Source organism: Papilio polytes, unplaced genomic scaffold (assembly GCF_000836215.1).
Source record: "Papilio polytes unplaced genomic scaffold, Ppol_1.0 DF824047.1, whole genome shotgun sequence".
In the NCBI taxonomy this organism is placed as follows: Eukaryota; Metazoa; Arthropoda; class Insecta; order Lepidoptera; family Papilionidae; genus Papilio; species Papilio polytes.
This window is the reverse complement of record NW_013525157.1, coordinates 7,070,822-7,090,288: the sequence shown is the minus strand read 5'-3', so window position 1 is coordinate 7,090,288 and position 19,467 is coordinate 7,070,822. Positions and strand designations below refer to the sequence as shown.

Genomic DNA, 19,467 nt, shown 5'->3' with positions numbered 1-19,467 from the left:
AAAAAGTTTTTTGTGAAATGAAACGTTACTTTGCAAACACGAGCAAACTTTACTTTCATTCGCTGTCATCGCTGTGTTTGTCAAAGTTTTGTTGACCTAAGTTAGCCAAAAGTTAACTTTTTTATTTAGTGGAAACTTATTTAGTGTTGTAGTTATTTAAAAAAATCTTATTTAGAAACTCTGTATTGTTTAATATTTTTTTACTAAAGTGAGATGGGAAAATCAACGCTAGTTGATGGCGATAATAATCCAACATCGGCGGAATCTGATCCCGCTAAATTATTGGAGGCAGCCCTTCTCCAGATGGATGGCATTATAGCCGGTAAGTTGGGATTAAGTACAAGATACGTGTTTTATGTTTTTGGTACTGTTGTTACGCGAAAGTAAACAATTACGTAAACTTTCCACGCCTGAATGACTATTGGGGTCTTCATTTCCTCATTTATCTCTCACTAACTATTCATATTTTGAGTCAGATGTCTACAGTAATTTGTTACCCCGCTTGGTAACAAAAAATGACAATTTTATGAACTTTTAAACTAGTTTATATACTTTAAAATATGCATTATCCATTTATATTTACATAAACATACCATTGCTTTACTGCATATTAAATGATACTTATTATGTCTATACATTTTTATCTTTAATGAACAGGTGTGGAATCTTATTCCATTATAACAATGAATCAATTATGTAAACATGATATATTGCACATCTACATGAGATTGTGGCAGTAGTAAGTTTGTGATGGCGTATTGCAAGAGTAAGAATGCAATAGTATTGTGTGGATTAAACTTTTAAAAGGTCCATCCAGTAATATTTACGATTTTATGTTAATATATTGAAGAATACAATAACAGTTACTTGAATTAAGTATGCTAAATAAATATGTAAGAATGAATATTTCTGTGTCACCAATGTGTGACTAAGCTAAGGGTTGGATTCACAATTTTCATTCATGTGTTTTTAAACCTAAAACAAATGCATGGAATAAACAAGCGATCCCGAACAGTGTTTTGATTCTGTCCGAAAAGATTTCCTGCCAATTAATTAGTGTATGTGTTATATTTCCATAGCATCGCAATACTACGTCATGTTCATTTGAAGTTTGTGTCATGTAATTGCCTTAAGCAGTTTTGTATTGTATAAAAATATATTTTACATTTATACTTGGCATAATCTAAAATGCAAAAATGTTTTTTTTCCAAACGACGAAAAACTTGAGGGATTTTTAACAATGAAAAGTGTGGTTCCGTTTGTGAAAGAGTGAGGGGGGTGTATTTCCCGAGAGGGTGCAATCTGTTGAACGAGAGGGTGTCGGTAGTCGCACGCCGTCGTCGTTTCGCTTCGGACGTCCGTGCGTCACGCGCGTTATATCAAAAACGTACATACTCTATGTACGAAGTACACGCTATTGTAAACGTAACGTTCAGGCATGTGGATTGCGTTCGATGTTTTTTTTCTCTTTTAGTTCCAGATGTTTTGATTGACAATGCAATACGTAGTTGCGATGTATATTTTGGTTTTTTTTTTTAGCTTTTTGGCGAATTACATTTAGTTTTATATGGTTTGAGTAAGCATTTTCAATTATGGTACAATCTAAACCTATCATCTTTCCTCATTTTGATATGTTTGGCAATATTAATGAAAAAAAAAAGATGTGACTTTAAGTTTTCTATAATCTTATTTCTTTTTATTATTAAAATTAATGACGTTTTGTAAAGTTGTTCCCTATTACAAATTAAAAAAAAATGTTCTTGAGCTTCATAACGATTTATGGGTTAAATTTGTAAAAAAATGCAAAGTTAGATAAGCCTCACGCGTTATAATCAAGTTTACATTACGCTGCCTTGAGATACTGGGTGACTTCACGTTATACAGAAATTGGACTAATTTTATATCTGCCTTTTTTCCTCGATGTTTTACAAAAAGACGTTACGCCTGTTTAAGTAACAACTCTATTGTTACGGTAACAGTATAGAAAAAAAGATATGCAATTAGCTATTTGTACAAACGACGCTTCGCTTACACTTAAATCACAATGTTTCTAAATGTTTTTTTTATAAAAGTACCCACATAGGCATATAAAATATTTTTCGCTCGTGCGGTTTTCTCGCTTTCATTCATTAAAATGATTATTCGTTCGTAAGCATTGATGCGCGCTTTGTCTTTTTTTAAGGCATCAGTAATAAGAGAAATGCTTCATGTTAATTGTGACAATGAAGTATTTTAAGCGGAATGTTTGTGCTCTATCCCTAAACGTAGATAGCACAAAGTAAAAAAAAAATGTTACATGAGCGAGAAAAATTGTAGGTATGTAAATGTTTTCCTATATTATTCAAGAATGTTTAAGATTATTTGCAGTTAAGAAGCATAAATATTAATACTGTTTACTGTTAAGTAATATAAATTATGTACACACTGCTTGTCCGCAGTGACAATGCTATATCAAGTTTTTCAAGAACTATCTCGATGGTACACCCGTAATCTTGTGTCAAGATAATTTTAACAAGGCGTTTTATTATCAAAATGTTTTTCAATACACATTGTTTTACGTGCCGTTTTGACATTTATTTGTGCTACCAAGTAGTTTTTTTCAATGTCTTTACTGAAATTAGGTGAGTTTGTTGTACTATGTATTTCGTGGGTTTGAAACATGAGATTTGGACCTCCCGACATTTATGTGTATCCTTACAATCTTGGGGTCAGCTTACCTGTAATCAACAAAAAATTAACATAGCTAGTTATTTTCATTCACGTAGGTAAAAGATATATGTGTCTTTCTTATTACTAATTTGGTACTGTGCCTTGAAGAAGAAAAAATACTGACTCAGTCACCTAGAAAAACTATCAAGGGACACAGAGATAAAAATTACTGTCCCATTAAGAATTCACTCTAAATTAAATTTATTAATTACTCACGTCGACATCTCTAACCAACAGGTACCGTAGTCAATAATCTGATCAGGTCCGTGTCATGAACTCCCGCCCTCCTCGTTTTACTGCGAAAACGGGGAGTTAATGAGCTATTATATTCTTGTCGCGTAAAGCCCTCAGCCCTTATTTGAAAAGATAGTCCTTTTTGAGGTTTTATTTCTGATCATTCTACAGTATTATATGATGTATAATTTTTTTTAAAGTTAGTTATTGAACAGTCTAATACACTAGAAGTGTAGGTAAAGTTTACAATATTTGTTTGCGGCGATTCTCACGTATCCCTACAATTTAATTTCATGTTATAATATTGCTCCGAGCTGTGTTCTTTTTTTAATTATGCTGATAATTATTTATTAAATTAGTACCTATTTTTCGCAACCTACATATTTCATTTGTTACTTTTAGCGTATGACTTGACATAGGGAATGTGTTAGTGCAGTGTTTCATAAACATATCAAGGTTGTGTAATGTTTAGTATCGTTGGTGTTAGTTAGTGTGAGTGTAGCGTGTTATGTGAGTACGATGCCGGGGTGCTGGCACCTGCCGGAGCACGTGACGCGTTGGTGGCTGCTCGACGTCTGCAGCCAGCGGCTATTCGGCGAAGATGCTGCTGATTCACAGATACCCCAGCGTATGTTCACTATAGTCTGTACTATGGCTCTGTGGTCATTTATGGTAGTGTAGACACTACGTTAGTAAAGGGAGGTAAACTGATGGCAGAAGACATGTCAGCAATAAGTTTCAATCTTATATTACTTTAAATAATGCTTGCTTAATTGATGAACTTCGATATACGACAAAACTGAATACGCTTTTCCGTGTTGAAATCGTTCAATGGAAATTTCTAGACCAATATTGACCTACTTTAGATGAATATCATTTGCTATTTGTCTAGTAAATATGTACAATATAGTATCTAAAGAAAGTAAAATGACGAAGACTTTTTTGTTATCCTACCCCAAGCCAAAGCGTCATTGTTCCAATGCGGATGCAATTCATTCGTCCGCGTTATTTGCGCGAACGGAGTCGTTTCGAAGAGATCTCTCAGTTGTTCCTTTTTATGAATAGATTTTAATCCTATGTTTTAAGTAAATATTAATAACATACATAAGAAAAAAATATCCTCATTTATTTGCCCATTTCAATAGTGCTGGAAAAGGAAATCGTTGAAATTTTATACAACTAAATTAACTTCTTTTCTTACTATGATTGTTCTGTCTGTAGCTACTTATTACGGTTTAAATATATTTTAAAACTTAATTAACCATCTTTAAATTACATTAAGTTGCAATGCATTAAATAGATACCGATAGAATAAAAAGTGTAATAATATTAATGTATTGCTTCTACGTGTACAGTCAGTAGATAGTTAGTGTCCTAACTCTTGCAACTTGCAACTTGGGACTGTGACCGCCATCTCTGACATCTCCGTTTCAAAACTTTATAACGTACCAGTTACACGGAGATATTTATCTTAACAACAACTACATTCAGTTCTGCAGTTGTTCAAAGTGTTATTTGGGTTGATGTGACAAATGTTAAAAGTTGTAGAGAAGTTTCTTTAAATGGGTGTACTCTTTGGCTGTACCTAGTAACACAACTACAATATTTCATCCGTCAATTTTAACTATTTACAGAAAAGGAAGTGTAATGGATAGACAACTGTTGCTTTCAACATCAGCATGTAAAACTATGTATCTTACTAATATATCATGTTTCAAGGAAATCTCGTACTCTATCAGCGTTATTGTTATATGCATCGATTAATCCTAATTCGTGTACCGATCGCTGTATATATGCAGATGTATTCAAACGAGATAGTAATTTACACGATCCAGAACTTTATGCAAATAAGTTGAACGTAAAGCAGCGATCAATGTTGAGCAAGTTGGCCACCGACGTTGAGGTAATCCTTCGGATTTGGCTCCTAAACCGTTTGTGCAGTGAGCTAAGTCGCCAATCTACATATATGACGCTACGTAATACTACCAATTTGTAGGTGTGTAGGCTACGGGACATGTTATATTAGTCTTGACCTATTATAATCAATAATGGAGTTCGAGATTACGAATACCTTGACAGACCAAAGATAGAGCGATAGAAAGGCAGTACGACACCTCAGTGACGTCAAGAATCACGAAGATGATGGAGTAAGTTGCAGGAATGAAGAGCGGGTGTGTCTTTGTTAGTTCTATATGATATGTTATCTCCTGTGCTTGTAACTTGTGTACAAATCTCAAGAGGGCCATGTATAATAATTGACTTGTTAATGCAAAATGCACAAAGAATGTTTCTATCTGCGTCTGTTATCTGATATCGTTGAAATTGTATCGAAATTTAAATTTTTTATCCTTATTACCCAAATACCAATATTAAGGAGGCTAAGGTCAATTTATGACGCAGACAATTTTTAACGAATTCCACAAATTGTTTTTTCATCATTTATTACGAAAGAAATACATTAGGCAAGTGGAAGCAATACATTCGCTGACTAGTTTGTAATTCGGTGTTTACTATATTTATTAGACTTCTAACTAAAAAAAAAAACATATATTTAGATATATGTTTTTTTTTAAATTTTTTATCTACAGTCTATCATTTTAAAATTTCACTAGCGCACGCTCACCGCATTGAAAACTCGATTTGCACGCGGCGCGAGTGACACGCTTTACTAACTTCATTAATTTAGAACACGCCTCAACTAGAAGATGGTTAGCCAGAGTTTTTAATTAGGACGCAATTTTTGTTGTGGCCCGTAATCAAATTAGTGCAAAGAGCGCATTGTGTTCTGACGCCATTCAGGTCTTTTGCCAGTAGAGAAAAGTTCGTTTGGCTGTAGAATTATGAAGTGTAAAATGATTTTTTATTCTGTGATCTCATATAAATATCTGTGAGAACATAATATCACAAGCTTTAAACATTTTTCTAAACACAAGAATTTAATACTTTGATATTGTTTCGGGAACAATATGAAATGTGTCTGGGGTTTTTTACAAAGAAATTTGCTAGACACTTTCTTTATATAGAGCAAAAAAATTAGAAAGTTCCGTAGCTTTCCAAACCCAATGGTAGCTTTAGAATTTTGTGCAATACTCTCGTATACTTTGTTTTTGCATATTTGATCTAGATTTAATTTTCAACATAGAAAGTGAAATTATATTATAAAAGGTATTGCACTTACATTTGCGGTCAAGGGCTACATTTCATATTCAGCCTCAGACCTTAAGTGAAAGGAATTAAATGCTCTGTAGTCACAAAAATAGGCCATTTTTATATTTCAAAATTCTAATAATTTAATGCAAGGATTCAAAGTTCTTATTTTGATATATGCTATAACAAGGTACAAGATGCATTTATTAGAACATACCTACGTTTATAAGCAATATCTACACATTTAATATTTTTCAATATTGTTCCAGTGAATAAGGGGATATAAAGTTTTATAACTTTTACGTCCAGATGTTGTTTTCTTAACGATTACCTAACTGAAGTATTGCAAAGTTCAAATCTACCTCCACGTTGTTTTTACTTCTAATAAATCCCAATTTAATGTTAGCATTTTACGTTAACAATGAAAACATTTTAACTGTGAAATTCGTCGGAAATAAATGTAAAAATGAGGAATATTGTTTTTCTTTGTATTCGACTTGATGGATTTAACTTACAAAATATAGCTAAGCTTCAAAACATATTGATTTTCTTTTGTTTTTCGATTTATACATATTCTCTTCTTCTTAAAAAAAATGATCGAATCTGTTGATCTGATCTGAAAGATCATAATTCGACTAAAGAATTAGTTATTATCTAGTACGTCTCTCTGATTAGTAGTAGAGGTTGAAGCTTTTAACGTTAATTAATAAAGCTTTTTTGTTGTACATTTTATGGATAATCAACTCATCTCCCAATCTGTGACCTTTATCGGATATCGATATTGTGAATCGCCGCTGGTATTTTTACAAGCTTTTAAATTCATGATTTCGAATAATCGGCTTTCATCGTGGTTTAATTAATTTGAAAGCTCGGCCTAGATTGTGTTATGGGCCAATAACTTTGTAAAATATTCGTATAACTGTTTATACTAATTAATATAATGTAAATCAATGAAACGTATAAAAAAAGCATTTGTGCATTTTTTACACCCTATTTCCATGAAAGTTGTATGACCGTCTTTATCTTCTATTTCTAAGTTGAAATTTGTGTTTATAATTTTTGAGAAAAACTTGTCAAAAGGTTTGATTGCTTGTTTCAGATCAGATTTAAAATATAATCACCGATAAATAGTTGTATTATCTAAGCTTATTTTATTGATTATCCCTATAAACAAAGCTAAAATCATATTTGAAAATAAAATTCTGCATGAACAGAAGCGGGTGGCGCTGCAGCGGGGGCAACGACGCCGAGCGGGCCGGGGCGGGTGGCGCGGGCGCGGGCGTTAGAGCTAGCACAGCAGCTAGCTTCCTCACTGCAGCACGCCATACCACCGCCCCCCAGACCCGACTTCACAACCGCAAGCGCGATACTACGTTGGCTGCAACAGAACAACAACTCAGTAGCATTGGTGAGTGAGATTACAAACTTTATTTAAAAATGTTATATCTAATGCAGATGTTAACAAACTTCAGGGTACAACGATTTTTTCTTGAAGGTTAGACTGTGATTGGAAACAAAACAACGAAACAAATGGGAAACCTAATTACGAAACTCTTGGATGGCCTGATTTGTGTGTTCTTAGAAAGTTAATTTATTTTCCCTCGTAAAACTTATAAATTAGCTTACCGTACTTACGCAATTACTAAGAGGATGAAAAATAGAAATGGTTACTGAAGTATTTATCTATTTTATATTGTTTTTGCTATAGTCTTCATATTCTTCTGTATTATAAAATGCGAAAGCGTTTCTGACATGCCGTCACAATGGATCCTGCATTTAATATTTCACGGCGCTATCAAAGAACCTTCTGAGCGTTATTGAGATGACTTGCATCCATAAAAGCATTCGCTTCGAAACTTGATTGCATTTTTACAATTTCCGTTGGATAACTGAGATTCTTTAAATTTTTAAAAGTAAAATGCCGTTAATAATTGATTGGAATGGTTCGTCTTTGTGACTTTGGGAGTAGCAATTATATTTCTTTGAGCTTCTTAATTACGTTTCTTTTATTTAAAAACTAGGATTTAAAAATTACATAGAAAAACATATGAGGAGAACGTATGTTAGCCTAATGCTTAGAGCAAACAAGAAGACGACTACTTGTTTAGTATCGTACTCTGCAAAACACTTCCAGAGTTCTAAAGGAACAGTGTACGTATATTATGTTTTCATGACCAAAGAAATTAAAAGCTGCAATAGATCGATCATATACGGATAAAACTCATCTTACTAATGCAATAGTTTGATATAGGACAAGAATTTATTTTAAGTAATAAAAAAAGCATTACTTCGTACATTTGTAAATATTTTTAAAGTCTCACCGGTGCACATGGAAGCAACTAATTGCAGCACTCCGCAGCCTTTGCCCGCCGATGTGCACTCACCCACAAATTACTCTTTACCGTCGCTCGAACTGCTCGCTGATCACACGAGTACCGGTAACTAACGACCTACTCTCAGCTAATACAGGAAAGAAACATAAGGCTATGATTTTTTTAATCTCTGTATTTATGGCTGACATATAGCTGGGTACTAACTGTTTAGTTAAAACAGTGAGTATGTAGGCAACAATATAATTGACATTTGAACTGTACAGATAAGTCTGACAGTCAGTTATTTAGAGTTCAACTTTCGGTATTTGAACATTATTTTTATTAAATGTTAGCGATGTCAATTTCGAGTTAATATCCAGGTAACGAATATGTTTATGAACTTTCATAACTATCAATTTTAACGGTTTTTTTATTAATTGGTTTATTGAAAATTTTATAATGTGTCATGTTAAAACGCCGTTAGGTAACACGGAACTATCTAGAATTAATCGTAACAAAAACTTTCATTTTACTTTAGAATACAGTGTTTCCTTTCGAATATGATAAAAAAACAGAGACATTCAATAATAAGAACAAAGATAGATAGACATAATCGCACATTTAAGGGATTATGGTTGTTTTAATAGATTAAATTTCGTATTTTAGACCTTTGAATATAAGCTAGACGAAAGCATTCAACTAAATTACTAAATAAATAGAGCAACTATAAATGCTAAAAATATTTCGGGCTCCATAGATTTGTTTCCCGCATACCATCTCTGTGAAGACCAGGCACTAACCTGAATAACTTCACAAGGCTCACAAAATAGGTCATTGCAGTGTTATTTTAAACAAGTAATAAAATTATGTTAATACCATATGAAAATGAGTATATTGGAATGCCTCGAACAAGTAAGAGCGGGAAAAACTAATTAATAATAACCAATGGATCATTATTTTTATCTTAACTCGAATCGTGTTCGTAATATTGCAACATACCGTGTGAATTTTATTTTGTACTTGTTGATGAATTCAGGCATTTTTGTTTGGATTTAATATTTTTAAAGAACAAAAGCTGAAGGGTTTTTTAAATTAATTTCTAGAGAGCTTACATCATTCCAGCTGACTTCCGTGGCCGCTGTATAATTGCGAAAGAGCTTTGTTTTTGTTTTATCCTGCCTCATTAAAATAGTTTTCTTTTTTAAAAGTGGGTGTTGTGGGAATTTTAAAAACCATGATTTTTGAAATTTAAAACGAATATCAGAACTTCGGATATTTTTTATAAAAATAAATTTATTACAGTATATTAGATAACGTGCATATTTTTGTACCTTTCAAACTTTAAGCGCCTGTCTAAATTTTTTAGCAGGAATTGAATCGGTCAAGTTAACGGCATCGTAATATACTATAGGTAAAATAGAATTAGAAACTTGAAAGAGAATATTGCAATGGCAGGAAGAATATCGTTCATATTCATGGAGGAGGCATTATCACACAGTGACGTCATCATCAAGTACCTTCTGAATAAAAAGGCTTCGTCAGGTGTTTTTCGAGGACTTACTTCCGTGTTGAGAACAACTTATATGTGAAGAGATTTCCTCCACAGACGCTGTACCTAAAAGTATATAACAGTGAATATCTACATAAACGTGCTCATACTTCAATAAACTAAGATCTGGCTTCTAGATATTTCATAACGTTTTTTTTAACAACTTCTTAGAATTCTGTTGATTTAGGCTAAGGAGTAGAATATTTGCTTCTGGGAATGTATTGTATCTTTTTTTGTCAGCTGTCAAGTTGGTAACATTGAACTTCCTTCGGAAATATGAAAGTTAAATGGATGTCGTCAAAATTTTGGCAAGGCAACGTGTTGATCGAAACACTTCCGTTGTCAGACAGCGATGTGCGTTATCGTTTGAATGCTGTCAAAAGTGCCCAAGTTGTTCACATAAGAGTGTTTAATTAGAAAGAAAATGTTTCAGAACTAAGGTTATTTTAGCTATGTAAATGTAATTAATATAACACTATGTAAATGTAATTAAAAGTAACTGTAATTCTGACTGTCGGATACCCAGCGTTTGTAGATCGGTACTTAAGGAGTTTGGAAATTGTATTGAAAAATCTATTTCTAGCCTCTGGGTGTCGGGAAAATTTACCAATTTACATTGGCCATACAATACAGATACTAGATAACATTTTATTTATTTGAAGTTCACGTGTTAATGTTTGGATAAATAATTGAATCCGGTACACCCGAAATGGAATTGGTCGAAAATGTTCAATTATAGGAATCGCGACCGACAATGCTCAAAGCCGCACAAACGGGTAAACTTTAATTATATTTTGGGATTGCCTGAATTGTGAGGTCTCCAGGGTTATATTACCCAATGTTTATAATAAGAATGATTATAAATGAATTGTCAAAACATATTTTACCTGACTATTAAGAGGGCAAAGGGTTTTTGTCTATGTATGTGAGTTTTTATGTACATATGTCAATTCCACTGTGACTTAGGTGTGATTGATTCGTATTTTATGAATTCGATATTTCGAAATAGATACCTACATTTTCCAATGTTGCAAGAAGTTCTCATCGTATGCACGTTGAAATATTCCTCGTTTCTCAGATATTTTTAATATGCCTAACGCTCGGAGATTGTGCATTGTTCTGCTGTATTTCTATCGCATAATAATTTCTTTCATGGAATTTCCCGCATTGCTCAGATGCCAAAACGATAAGGATAAAAAATGTATTCTAAGATCTTATATTGACTAAATGGGTCATGCATATTGTAACGCTAAGGATTTTATTAACTGACTTTACTAATGTCTTGTAAACTCCTTATAGATTACCGTTAATGATTTAGTGTTGTCTTTTATTCGTCTTGTACTGATTGCAAGGGGTAGATGGGAAATAATGGAATAGCTAACATGTGTTGGCAATGGTCCATTAAACGCGAAGAGCGTGAAAGTGGGATTCGTTTCCGGTTTCCGGTGTGACCGTCACTTGTTACCTGTTATGAATATACGTGACATTTTGTCACGTTGTACTCGTATTATAATAATATAACTTACTAAACGATATGGAATATTGTTGAGGTAAAAGTGAAAAACATTTTGGTTCTTTAGTAAAATATGCAATATTAATATCTACAATAGGCTGTTCCTGATAAAAAATGTTATATATGAATGGCCTATATTTCACTTAATAAATTCACAACTTAAATTATTTTTCCAACAGTAAATTCAACAAGTGTACTAAGTCGTTTTGAAATAATGCGTATGCTCGTTACATTGAGTGGGGTACCTGGTGACACGCATGCTATGAAAGGGCTGTTTACTGACCGAGGATGTACGCGCCTCAATGGAAACCTACGCTCCACTTCGCATGTGTACCCGCACGCCCGCAGCCTTGCGGGGTAACTAACCTCACTCTGAATGCTTATATCCACATCTCAGTATACCATAATGTACGGCATGATATACTCACGGAGTCAGCCATATTATATTGTAGACTTTCGTCTCTGCATTTTGGTCTTTGTTGCATTTCCTTAGCAATACAATAATGCTGCCTTTTCGAGGCATACAGAAGTTTCTTATACATTAAGTAGCATAACATTTTTGATATAACTTGTGATAAGTAAGTTACTTTGGATTCTGTCAAATTAAGTTTGTTAAAAAGCGTACAGTTCTAAATTTAGGGATTAATTTATTCCTTCACTTTTTCTTAAAGTTATAGAGTAATAAATCGCTTTCTACAATAATGTAAAGTTTAAAGTTTTGCGTAAAAAATAAACAAATGATCTACTAAAGAATACTCTAATCTATCGTGGTGTAGATAGGTGATAGCTTCGTAGTTAGTTTGCTGACGTCGGGCATTTCTGAAAGGACGTCCTTTGCAGGCACTTATGCATTCATTGGCTGTCGCTTTACGTTCACCCCTCCTTTCCCTGTCCAGGTAGGGAAGTAATTGATGATGAATAAGCATTTGTAGTGAAATTTTGGCAGTAAAGGAAAGGTAGAGAGACAGCCTAAGCTTAGTCACAACGGTTTTTAAGTTTAGTTTAATAGAGCGGTGTATTTTAATAGAGCTGCAATTTTTTTTTATGCTAGAGTGCAGCTGCATATAGTGCTGTCCAACCATCATCTATACTAAGATAATAAAGCGTAAACACACACTGCTTCGTGGCATAGGATGTCTGCAATCACAGTATATTTTTTAAAAAAATTTTCTTTATTTAAAAGTCTTACAATTAAAACGTAACGGTATTTAGACATTTACAATTAAGAATTTGACAAATGTTAACAATAAAATAAAGTTTTTATAATTTCATGCAGAAGCCGCGAGGGAACAGCTAGTAGATTATTAATCCAAACAGGTTTTTAACGCTTCAATGTTAGCGGACTCTTGTTTAAGAATAATTTCCTTCATCTGTCGTTCAAAATTATTTCATAAAGAGAATGTGTAATACGGTGATGTCTATGTTAAGGGATTAGTATACGTTAATAATTAGTTTGATTAAGGAATGTTGCGGCACTCAAGTAAAGGCATAATTGCACTATCATGATTACTGAAAGCTTTCGCTAAATGTTTGGATTAGGTATGATTAATTTGTTTGATAATGGATAAATGCAGCTGAGTTATGTTTGACGGGATTTGATTAATGTTGACAAGCAATTGCTACTTTGTTTAAATATAAAAAAAATACGTATTGTGTATCTATGTAGTTGGTTAGTTAATAATGGAAAACCTTCTATAACTCGAGTAATAACTTAAAAAGTTATGTATCAAAAGACTCGTTAGCTTAAATAAGTTAACGTTGCGGTCGCCGACTTTATTACTTTAAACTAAGTAGAAAGTCGTGCTTAATTCACTTACACGTTAATTCGCAATGATAGTTGTAAGTGTTATTAAAATGAAAGTTTTTGAAAATTTTACACAAAGGTTACTTTGTAAGAAAATGTATTTGATTATCTTTTTGATTATAAAAAAAACAGTTAAATCGTTGGGGTTATTGAGAGATCGTGTATTGGGTGGTACTTAGCCTATCTTTAATGTTTACATTGAGGTTTCGTTTCTTCAGACATATTCCGCTTTCCAGATATTATCATCATCATCAACTTGCCCTTGTCTGTAAATATCCATCAGTCTACGTATTTACAAAAAATAAGTTTAAAACGTACGTTGTCATAAATACATAAGCATTATGTTGTATGTTATAGTTGGATTCATTTATATCTTGCATGCATGCTCGGAACTGGTTCAATGTCTGAAGGTTATTATAAGGCTTCTAACCTTGTAAAATCAATCAAATACGCTTTGTATATTTATTCTATTTGAAAGAATTACTATGATAGGTGCTCTTGAATTTTTTTCGATCTATTTCGATTTCACTCAAATCTAAAAATACGAAAAATACGACATACAGAATAAATAAAAAGTGTTTGATGTCAGCGAATGTATAGAAATAAAATAATGACTGAGAATGAAGTGGAAGGCGACGCGTCGTACTCGGGAGATGCAATGCGACGCGGCGCAGGCGCACGCACGCAACGCCTTTGATGTTCCGTGGCTCGAAAACTAGATGGCGTTAACAAGCCAAAGATCTACTTTTAAAACAGAATTCAATTTAGAAAAATTAAGTAGATCAATTTTTACTTTTCATTTAGAGACAAACGATTTTTGGATTAATTAAGGCCGCGACGCGTGCTCACCGCAATCTAGTTCCATTTGAATTCGCTTCAGTTAGTCATAATTAAAACTGTGAATTAGTCTCGCACATAAAGGTTTGAAAGAAGCAATAGAAAATTTGTGTATCTTCACAAATTTTCTAGTGCTTTTATTTTGATAGAACAAATGTACAAAGTTGCTCAGTCCTAATTAAACTTTTTGTGATATTTTTTTACTTTTTTAACTGATAAAAAATTAAAAAAGGATAACATCAGTAATCGAAGTTAGAACTATTTATATTAAATATGGAATACACTCAACGTCTATATTGATACCAAACAAATTGCTTAGAATGTGGCATTGAGTGCGGAAACTTGAACTTCAATAAACCAGACTTGCAAGCCGAGGGAACTTTAATTAAAATATCGGACAGTCTGTGCCTGAAATACGAGCACGTCGAGTGGGTTTCGAAGCCGGGAAATATTTAACTTTGTAACGCTATGTCAGTTTGCTGGTGGAACAAGTTAAGTCAAAATAATCTTTACATCTTGTAACATAGATAATAATAATGAAGATTTCAAAACAACGACAATTGTCTCTAGACCTACAAAAATGTAAGTACAATAAATATATTATTGTACGTGGATTTAGATTTATGGTTATTATAAAATTGAAAAATACTTATTATTTCAACGAAATTTCGCGAAAAAAATCCAGTTCACTAATTTGTGTGGGCTGGGTGCAATAGTAGAAAATATGTCCGGATCGTAGTTCACGAGGCAGGTTTAATATGACGCCGCTAGTATCGTCAAGTGCACCAATAACATCGTCCGCTATATTACATTTTTTTTTAATATTCCGTTTTTTCTGAGCATTATATTTTGCCATCATGCATCAGCTAATGCAGATTTTATGAACGTTCATAAAAGAGTCGAAAAATGTTTTTTATTTCAGCTCGCTTAGTCTAAACACCGAACAATAGGTAATGTTTTAGTTGCTCTTTCATTCCGTAATAGACTTTTCTGTAAGAACTTTATGGTACAAATGTACAGTCTGCCGCTACCACAGGAGCCGGTAATGGCCTGTCCCCTGTTTATGCTTGTATAAATTCTTTGTTAAACGTTGCGTATTTTGTTTAGAGTCCATTGTTATTTTTTCTTCCCAGCTTTTTTTTAAATGTCCAATCTCACATTGTACCACACTCTACTGCTCCAAATGTAAGGGAAAATCCCAAAAAGCATTTCCAGATTTGTATTTTCAAGCACGAAAAACAATCCTTTTTTGTATTTTCGTATGTATTAAAATGCAAAATCAGGGCTGGCACAAATCTAAAACAAAGTCATTCTTGTAATATTTATGTAAGTAAATGTGTTTAAAATTAAACATTGGTATGCAAATTACCCACTTTATATAACTTTGCGAAATTTGCACAGTAAAGTGGATGTTTTTCTTTGTTACAGTATGCAAGAATCCTATTTTCTTTTACTTTAAGTAATCGCAAAGAGCCGTGTATTATTCAAGCAAATTGTGTTGTTTGCGATGCAGTTTTCTCTTCAACAAAGCTTTTCGAAACCGACTATATCAGATTTTAGTATTATTTGTCTTCGTGTTTTTCTATTTCTCTTCATGTTTCTGCCTATTTTATTTGATACTGAAATTATATTTGTATCCGTGGTCGAAAAATGGTTACTCTTGAAACTAGCTAATTTTATGAAAATTAAAAACAGTAACAGTAATATAAAACAGTATTCCGGAAACTCGGAATCGTTATCATCAATGTGGCACGCTTTGCTAACGCCCGCGATAATTAAAATGTCCGACAGTATGTTTTGTGTGTAGGTTTATTTAAATTCTAACAAATTTACCCGTTTATTTTATTCTTTTTAATTTGTACTCTGTTAATAGTAGGACTGTTTTTGACTCTGTGCTTTTAACACTGAAAGAGAATGCTAAAGTTTTCTAATGTATTAAGTAGATCATCTTTGTCAAATTCTCTATCGAGAGGCTTTGACGCTAACCTTAGTTACTGGTGACTAGATAACCCCGCCATCTTAATATTTTGGTTTTTTAATTTGGTTAATTAAAATAACGATACATTTTATATCTTTGATATACGATGTTTTTGAACTAAAAACGAGTATAAGGAATGATTTTATAGTTTCTACGATTTTTTTTCGATTACGATTTCTACATCAACATTAAAGTGTTCTTCTGGGAAATGAATAGTTGTTAACGACAAGAACATAAAAGAGGTCGTTGAATAGAAAACAACGTGCCAAGCATTCGGTGTAAGTGCCCTATTTAACTTCACACATAGCATCAATAACATCCACAACATTGCTTTTACTTTATTCATAACTTGGATAAAAAATGTTTTACAGTTATGAAAACAAAGTTTAAACATTTTTTTATATTTTGACAAATTTGTATTAGTAAATAGTCATTATATTAACCCAATTTATGCAGGACAATTTTTTATCGAGTGTTGAATCTCATTATCCCCACGCCATAATTATGCTGACGTCGTAATAATTTTAGAGCGGCGTAAATTGATTTGCATATACTGAGCAGGCTTGCAGTCGATATTTTTTGGCCTACATTTATTTTAATATTTTTTTTTAATCAATCTATCACATATGTTAATTCTTGCTTGATTTTATTTATGTTCTACTTGTTAAAGATATTTTGGTTTTTTGTTTGTTTTACTGTTCAGACTGGACGTAGGTAGTTTTTAGTATTCTTCGCGCAAGTGGCATTGTGAATACGAACCTGCAATGTTTTAACCTAGTTTACTTTTGTGTTTGAAAAAATGACAAACATGCAGGCGACTCTTCAATTAATATGCAACTACGTTAATATGTATAATTTTTAAAATTCCACTTAAGACTTTTTCAAATATGTTTTATCAAGCTTAATATTAAATTCGGATGTTTGCTCGAAAATTGAATTGGTACGAGAATATGTTGTAATTCAGCAGTGGAAACTTACATTTACAAATACCGAATTCTCATGGGAAGACTGCAGTCGACTAGTATGGGATAAATGTGCGCTGTTTGCTGACCGACTTTGTGCGTCTGAACGAGCGTGGCTCAGCACTCAGCCATTCATCGCTTGTTGCTGCCGGGGATAAGGTAGCCCTTGTACTGAATACCCATTGAAAAAGAATGTACTGGAAAAATTTGAAATTAAATCCATCGTGCGCGATAAAAACGGGCTAAAACTAGTCAAAGACGTGTAAGAAACATAACGGGGTTACTAGTCTTGTCTGTTTTTTTTTTTAAATGAAAATCGGGGAGTAATCAAAGTAAATAGTAAAATTCGTGGTTAATGTACAATTATCTTTTAGAATGTATCTAACGTATTAATGTATTTATTTTTAAATTAGCTACATAAAGTTTAATGATACCTATGTAACAAGAAGGACGTTAGTTATGAATGTGGAGGGGTACAACGGTAGAGGTAGACCTAGAAAGAGATGGATGGATTGCGTGAAAGGTGACATGATCAAAAAGGGAGTGATGACTGAGATGACCGATAGAGTTATTTGAAGGACGAAAACCCTGTGCGCCGACCCTACGGGAGTAGGATAAGGCATGGGAGATGATGATGATACCTATCAAAACAAATATTCTGTCTATTTAAATGCGAATAATATTTAATACGCCAGTTTAAATTGCATTAGTTTCATTATTAAAGGTGTACCCTTTAAGATCGATGTTATTAATCCTTTATGCCGCCTTATAAACGAAGTTTAATTATCGCTACCGGCGTTCCCCACCAACTAGGTAGCAGGTCCGTTACTACGCCTAATTAAAATGCACCTAACCTTTCCCTACGAGGTACTAACATAGCCTATTAAGATAACGTAATATCGTAACGTAGTTGGTATTAAGAATAAAGATAATTCATATGCTGTTTAATTATTTTATTGCGTTAGTCATGGAAACAGTTTTTTGATAAGTTTTTACTATCAAATGAAAATTGTATTCTATGTTAACAAAGGACCATAGATACCATATTTTATCTCTAAAGGAATACGTCGTGAGTTGAAGGATTCTGAAATTGTTTATTTTTTACCAATTCCAAAATATGATATATTAGTTATGGCTGGCAACTCCGTCCGCGTGGTATAAAAAAAACTAAAGTAGCCTATGTGTTCTTCCACACTATGCTCTACATCTGCGCAAAATTTCATCCAAATCCGTTTAGCCCTTTATGCCACAAACTCTAACAAAAATCTATCCATCCAAACTTTCACATAAGATAAGATTTATATTTTTGTGAAATTAGAGTCACGGTTAAAGTAAATAATACAGTTAAAGGTGTGGTTCTCAAGTCGAGTTCTAGATTTCATATACTGTTCAGATATTACACGGTATGTTTATTTTGCCTTAGCAAGTTTATACAAGACGACGTGCTTTACAATTTAAGCACGTTTCGCTTCCAAGCAGTAATTTTGTGTGAACAAATTAACATCAGTACTAATTAGAGTATACGCCGAGTACGCTAAAGTAAGACTTATATTTTACATTAGAGCACGGATATGGCTGTCTGCAATTCTTACCTCTATGGTGCTGTTACCATAATGAAATATATTTTTTGCTACCACTACTTTCAACTGATCAACATTTGTTAGTGTGGTATATATGAGGGTATCTCCATATAATGTACCGTACATTCACTAATAATAAATCAGTCCAGTACCAACCGCCGTTTCAATAACACCCTACATTACATTGGCGACGAGGATGGGATATTAGTGACTGTAAGATTATGTGTGTTAGTATTTTATATCGTAATGTAAATGTATTTGTTGTTGTAGTCAATTTGTAAAAGGGCGATGTATTTCAGTTTTTTTCTATGTGTTATTTTCGTTACATTGGTAAATTTTGTGTTAAAAGTTTTTAAAAAGTGTAACGTCCATTAATAGTTATTCAAATAATGACAACGCATAATGCAATCGGGCGCAGCGTGAGTGCGAGAGAGATAGCCGCACCGGTGTTGCCGCGAGAGGGAGCGGGACAGACGCGCCGCTGCATTGCTATGATGACGTGTGTAGTTATGAATATAATAATTGTAATGTAACGAAATGGAAAAGTTATGTGCAAAATTATTTTTTTTTTGTTTTGTGAATAATCAACTGTAGAATAATATAGTATTGAGTTTTATTCAATTCAATTTTGTAAGAAAACATCGCCGAATGATTTTTGTGTAATGCCCGAATGTTACCGTTAGTGTTAAAAATTCGGTAGTACGATAAACGGCTAGTTTATGTAAAATTTTTAGTATGTTTTTGTAAATTGTTGCTTTTTTGTGTTACTTTGACATAGGTCGCAGTTGGGCGATAGTTTGTCGGAGGTAGATTGTCGTTGCGGACGACGGGTCGCGGTGGGC

At 33.2% G+C, this 19,467-nt stretch overlaps 1 protein-coding gene across 1 annotated transcript in view; it reads left to right on the top strand.

Moving 5' to 3' along the window:
• The first annotated feature begins 53 nt into the window (after positions 1–53).
• LOC106100388 overlaps positions 54–19,467 on the top strand; it is a 39,592-nt gene continuing 20,178 nt past the window's right edge. The window contains exons 1-2 of the mRNA XM_013279216.1: positions 54–322; positions 7,305–7,498. Coding sequence (XP_013134670.1) covers positions 214–322; positions 7,305–7,498 — 303 coding nt within the window. The 5' untranslated portion in view covers positions 54–213. The remainder of the gene's footprint in view (positions 323–7,304; positions 7,499–19,467) is intronic.